The 6252-nt window shown below is 43.0% G+C and overlaps 1 protein-coding gene across 1 annotated transcript; it reads right to left on the bottom strand.

Moving 5' to 3' along the window:
- Positions 1–4603: 4603 nt before the first annotated feature.
- Positions 4604–5704, bottom strand: LOC127208278 (olfactory receptor 1361-like). Its single transcript, XM_051167671.1, has one exon. It carries the CDS (start codon positions 5702–5704, stop codon positions 4763–4765), a length of 942 nt encoding a protein of 313 aa, XP_051023628.1. The 3' UTR covers positions 4604–4762.
- Between the last annotated feature and the right edge of the window lie 548 nt (positions 5705–6252).

Genomic DNA, 6252 nt, shown 5'->3' on the forward strand with positions numbered 1-6252 from the left:
CTCTTGTTCTTTCAGGAACTGATGGTCTTTGAGGATTTGAGCATCTCTCACTCCCAAGAAGAATGTGTGAGCATACATCCTGCTCAGCACCCCAACTCAGAGAAGGAAAATAACAGTCACGTTGGGGAGCTGATGTTACTGGGTAAGAAGTCCTTCCTGTTTAGATTGTACGCTAGAGAGAGCTGTTTCCTTATTTCTGAGAGAGAGTCTTGTTTTGTAGCCCTGGCTTATTTGGTACTCACTGTACAGAACAGGCTGACATAAAACTTGGAAGTTTTCCTGCCTCTACTTCCCAAGTCCTAAGGTTACGGGTACATCCACCAGGCTTAGCCTAGAAGTCTGCTCTCCATCTTTGCAGTGCTTGAGTGGTGCTCACACTGTCAAAGTGCAAACGCCCAGTCATTGGGTGGAGCCTACCGCAGAGCTGCAGCTATGGAAGACTGTTTTCCTATACAGTAATGGATAGGCAGCAAAGGAACACACACCTGTTATATGCGACGTAACTGACTTCTGAATTGAGTATTTCCTTTGATGATACCACTTAAGTTTTTTAGGTTTTTGTTTTCACAGAATTTGGCAGTCTGACCTGAAACTCAGTCAGTATTTGCCACCACACTTTAACAAAATGACTAACAGAAACAAGAGGAGGGATTTTGTTTTTGTTTTTTTCTGAGATAGGATCTGTGGTGATTTGGATAGGTATGGTATCCATAGATTCATGTGTTTGAATGCTTGGCTGTAGGAAGTGGCACCACTAGGAGGTTTGGCCTTGTTGGAGACTTTTGGATTATCTGCATTGGCAGAGGAGATTTCAAGACCACCTTGTACTGGGAGTGCTGTGTGGTTACTAGTAAGCTCTCGTGTGCACCACTGTAATGAAAAGGAACCAGCTGGACAAGGAGAAGTGACACACAACATACAGTGTAAGAAGGGAAGGCGCACCAGAAAATGTAATGGAGCTGAGTCCAACGCTCAAGGAAATTAAAAAGTTTAAATAAAATTTTGATGGTAAATGGGATAAAGAGTGGTAACCTCAGGGTAAGGCCCCCGCCTAGCTAAGCTTCCAGCTTGTGAAAAGGAATTAAAAGGAAGCTTAAGCAGTGAAGGAGAGCACCAGCAACAGAAAGCTGGTGTGAGTATAACTGAAAGAGAGGGCCAAGTCCCAGCTCTGGCAAGCGCCAGAACTTGACAGCTTTGACCATGTAGTTCTGGCTTTAGACTCAAATTCATAGGTCTGCCTGCCTCTCCATTCCGAGTGCTGGAATTAAAAGCTAGTGTCTCCTTACCCAGCCACGTTTATTGCTTGGTTTGGTTTGGTTTGGGTTTTGTTTTTACAAGACAAGGTCTTGCTCTCTGGCCCCAGCTGGGTGGCATTCACTACATAGAGCAGGTTGCATTTGTACTGAACAGCATTCCTCTTGCCTTTGTCTCCAAAATGCTGGGACTACATGGCTCATCAAAGTTACTATTTCATAAGAAACCTGACTCCTGACTTCTCCTGGCCAATGAATCCATAACTCTCAACAGTGTAACATTCCATTTCAACGGTCAGTGAGAGTAATCACGGGGATGAGGATCTTCAGGAAGAAGACTGTAGAGATAAGTCTCCAGATGTTGACGCAACAGACTGGTCCCGGATTTCTGAGCAACCTCCAGCTTTCCAAGAAGAAAGAACAAATGCACCTATTCCCCAGCAGAGGAAGTTGAGAAGCCTTCTAATTACTATTGAAAACAATGCTCCACTAGAAAACCTCTCGCAATATGTGATGAGAAAACAAAGAGGTTGTACGTGTGTCCCATGTGGGAAGCAGCTTCATGAACGTTCTTTGTTGCAAGATGTGTGATCACACTGTGAACCCCAAGATTGTGCCTGATTCTACTTGTGTGGCCAACCCTAGCACATACCTTTATCCAAGAGCTTTCTGTTTGAATATTGTAAACAAAATTAAATAAAGTCAACCATAGGTCAAGAGGCAGAGCAAGCAACCAGTTGATAGAGTCAGCATAGGAAAAAAAAGCCATAGAGAGTAAGAGGAAGTCAGGAGGAAGGATAGAGAGATGCACAGGAAGTATAAGGGAGGGACATTCAGGAGGGTTTATTGAGACAGCATGGAGGAGAACTTTTGGGGGAATGTCAATTGAGGAGGAAGGTCAGCTGGGTGCTTTCTCTGCCTCTCTGAGCTAGCAGGCTTTCACCCCAGCATCTGGCTCCTGAGTCTTCATTGGTAGAATTGAACATTTGAGATTAAAAAACAAACAAACAAACAAAAAAACAGTTCTTACCTTTTTCCCCACCAGACACTCACACTGGTGAGAGGCCCTATGACTGTAGCGACTGTGAGAAAGGATTCAATCATAAGACAAGGCTTAATAAACAAAGAGAGTCCATATAGGGGAGAAGTGTATTCCAGTTCTCAGTTAGGAAAACCTTTCAATCGAAGTTTCATCAGTCACCATGAAGGAATCTATGTAAGGGAGAAAATATTTAAGTGTCCAGAATGTGGGAAACCTTTCCCCCAAATGAAGAATTTGTGCTTCATCTACAGAGTCCATGAGGCTGAGAGTCCATACAGTTGAAAAAAAAAATGTGGGAAAAGATTTGGCCTTGAGAAGTCACTCAACTTATAAGACCCAGGAGCAAACATGAGATCAGGAAAGATCCTGCTTCTGCCTGAAAAGTTTCATGAAGAATATGAGACCCAAATGTTTTGGGATTAAAGAACACTCCCAAATAAATGGATCAAAGGAGAAAAAATCATGAGAAATGTTAAAACATTGCAAAAATGCAAATAAAATTTAACTTGCTAAAATTTGCAAGATAAAGAGTGGCAAGGGGCTCCATGCCCCCTAGTGTACATCTGAGCAGAGAGGGCTCAAACTAATGCTTTAGCTCTCCATTTCTATAATAAAATACCTGAGAAAATTAAAAGAGGAAGGGTTTATTTTGACTCAGTGTTTGAGATCTCAGTCCACATGTGCTTGACATTTTTGCTCTGGATCTATGGAAGCTCCATCTATCAAGATGGGCATATGGCTGGATGTGTTGGCGCATGCCTTTAATCTCAACACTCCGGAGGAAGAGGCAGGTGGATCACTGTGAGGTGGAGGCCAGCCTGGACTTCGAAGTGAGTCCAGGACAGCCAAGGCTATACAGAGAAACCCTGTCTCGAAAAACAAAAGAAAAGAGATGGGCATATGTGGTGGAGGGGTTTGTTCTTGTCATGGGATCCTGAAAGCAAAGAACACAGAAGGGGTTGGGAGCCCAAAATTTCCTTAAGGATCTGTTTACACCTTTGCACTAAGCTGTCCCCTCTCCCCCGCCCCCATGTCCCACCGTTCCACCCATGAATCAGATATGACTGAGAAAGCATATTAACCCCATTGACGATAAAGAATGACAAAAGGGACCTGGAGAGTTAGAGACTGGCTGTTACTCCAGACCACACAATTTGTTTCCCAGCAACCACACAGAAGTTAATGTCTGTAACCCCAAATCCAGAGGACACAGTGCCCTCGTCTGGTCTTCTCAGGAACTGCATGCACATAGTACACAGACATAAAGACAGGCAAGACACGGATAAATAAAAATCTCAACAAAAAGAAAAGTATTAAAGAAGGATAAAGGAATATTATGAAAAAATCTGCTCACAAATTGGAAAACCTGGGCAAAGCAAACTGTCTCTTTTAAAGACACAACCTGTATTGAACCAAACCAAGGAAGAAATGGCCTGAATGGATGTGATCGCCTTGCCAGGTTGGGGCTCATGAAGATGTGCTCACATCAAGGACTCTGTTGTGAAAAGGGTAGCTTAGCACTGGCACCCAAGAGCTGGGTGGGCACAGTTTAGAGGTTTTCTGATGAATGTAGAGAATTCCATAGAACAGCCATAGCAAGAAAAGTTTGTAGGACTATGACATCACAAGACAAAGACTGTAGCTGACTGGCCTCTGAGAATGTACCCACACATCCTGTGCTCCAAGATGGCGGTCAGCAGAAGTGGCTAATGCTTCGCTCAAGCTTTGTTCCTTCCTTCTAGATGAGATGCACTGAGAGAGCCGATCCCAAGCAGCCTGACTAACAGCTCATCTGAAGCAACGGCCAACCCCCAACTCCTTTCCAGCATCACCCAAAGAAGATAACTTATCATAATTTCCTTGTAGCAGCTTCCAACTGAGACACCTCACAGGTCCCCTCTTTACTCAGCTATATGGTGTAGGTGTGTTTGTGGTGTCTTTGGTCAGGAGGACACTCGTGAGGGGAATAAAAGGGTTTGGTTGAAGCATTTTGATTGTGCAAGAGAGACAGCTCCTCAGCCACTGCTGTTCCTCCAGAGGACCCAAATGTGGTGTCCAGGACCCGCACTGGATGATGCACAGGCACCTGTAATTCCAGCTCCAGAGAATCCTCTTCTGGACTCTTTGGACACCCACATACATGAGGTAAACACAGACACCACATGTACACATGTACACACACAGGAATGTACACATTTTAAATCTTTAAAAAAGAATTATATTTATTTTGACACAAGTCTGGATTAAGCCTGGCCCCTGTACGTGCTAGGTAAGCACCCTACAACTGAGCTGTATCTTGAACTCTTTCCACCAGTCACATCTTTAGTCTGTAACCTGGATTTTCATTTTCCCAAGAGAAATAGAAGACACGTTCCTAACAAAACCAAAATGCTAGCTTTCCTTTCACACAATAAAATAAAAATGATGTTCTGGGAAATTACTTCTTTTTATGATTTTGTTTTTCACCTTATTGAGTAGATGAAAATGCCCTGGTGAGCACTTTCCTTAAAGCCCCTTTCAGGTCCCTGTTCCTCAGGCTATAGATGAAAGGGTTCAGCATGGGGGTCACCACTGTGTACATCACGGCAGATGCTGTGGCTGAGGCAGCTGAGTGAGAGGATGAGGGACTGAAATACAGGGATATGATGGTGCCATAGAAGAGGCAGACCACGGCCAGGTGGGAGCCGCACGTGGAGAAGGCTTTCCATCTTCCCCTCGCAGATGAGACTCTCAGGACAGCACAAGCAATTAGCATATAAGACACGAGGATGCAGACAAATGGGGCGATCATTATCAGCCCTGCAACATAAAGAATCATCAGCTCGTTGAGGTGCGTGTCCGAGCAGGACAGCTTCAGCAGGGGGGTCACATCACAGAAGAAATGAGGGATGATGTTGTCCCCACAGAATGAGAGTCGCGCCATGAGCAGGGTGTGCAACAGAGCGTTCAGGCTGGCTACCACCCATGAACCAACCACCATCAGGACACAGAGCTGCTGGGTCATCTTTGTTGTGTAGTGTAAGGGGTGGCATATGGCCACATACCGGTCATAGGCCATCACAGCCAGCAGGAAATTGTCCATGACAGCAAAGACACAGAGAAAATAAATTTGCATAAGACATTCAGAGACGGAAATGGCCTGACTCCCGAGGATGTGGTCAGCCAGTACCTTGGGGACGGTGGTGGAGGAGAAGCAGACGTCCACGAAGGACAGATTGCTGAGGAAGAAGTACATGGGGCTGTGCAGGCGGGAGTCTGTACTGCTGGCCAGGATGATGAGCAGGTTCCCCAGGACGGTGGCCAGGTACATGATGAGGAAGAACAGGAAGAGGAGCTGCTGCTGCTGGGGCTGCCTGGAGAGGCCCAGGAGGAAAAACTCGGAGATGCTCGTCTGGTTGCTGCCTCTCATGAGTCCAGCTATGGTAAACAGAGGCAGAGGTCAGAATGCAGTCTCCACCTTTGGATGCTACAACCAGGTTCACATTAAGCCTGCAGTAGAGTTTCTGAATTAAGATCTACTCTCATTTTCCACATACTCAGTTTACATGGTCAGTTTTACATGGTGCTGGCTCCCCAGATTTACCCTTTTGCTTTTATTTAATATAATATAATATAATATAATATAATGTAATATAATATAATATAATATAATATAATATAATATAATGTAATGTAATATAATGTAATATAATATAATATAATATAATGTAATATAATATAATGTAATATAATATAATATAATGTAATGTAATATAATATAATATAATATAATATAATATAATGTAATATAATATAATATAATATAATGTAATGTAATGTAATGTAATGTAATGTAATATAATATAATATAATATAATATAATATAATGTAATGTAATGTAATGTAATGTAATATAATATAATATAATGTAATGTAATATAATGTAATATAATATAATATAATGTAATGTAATAGCAC

The sequence above is a fragment of the Acomys russatus genome, chromosome 25, assembly GCF_903995435.1.
Source record: "Acomys russatus chromosome 25, mAcoRus1.1, whole genome shotgun sequence".
Lineage (NCBI taxonomy): Eukaryota > Metazoa > Chordata > Mammalia > Rodentia > Muridae > Acomys > Acomys russatus.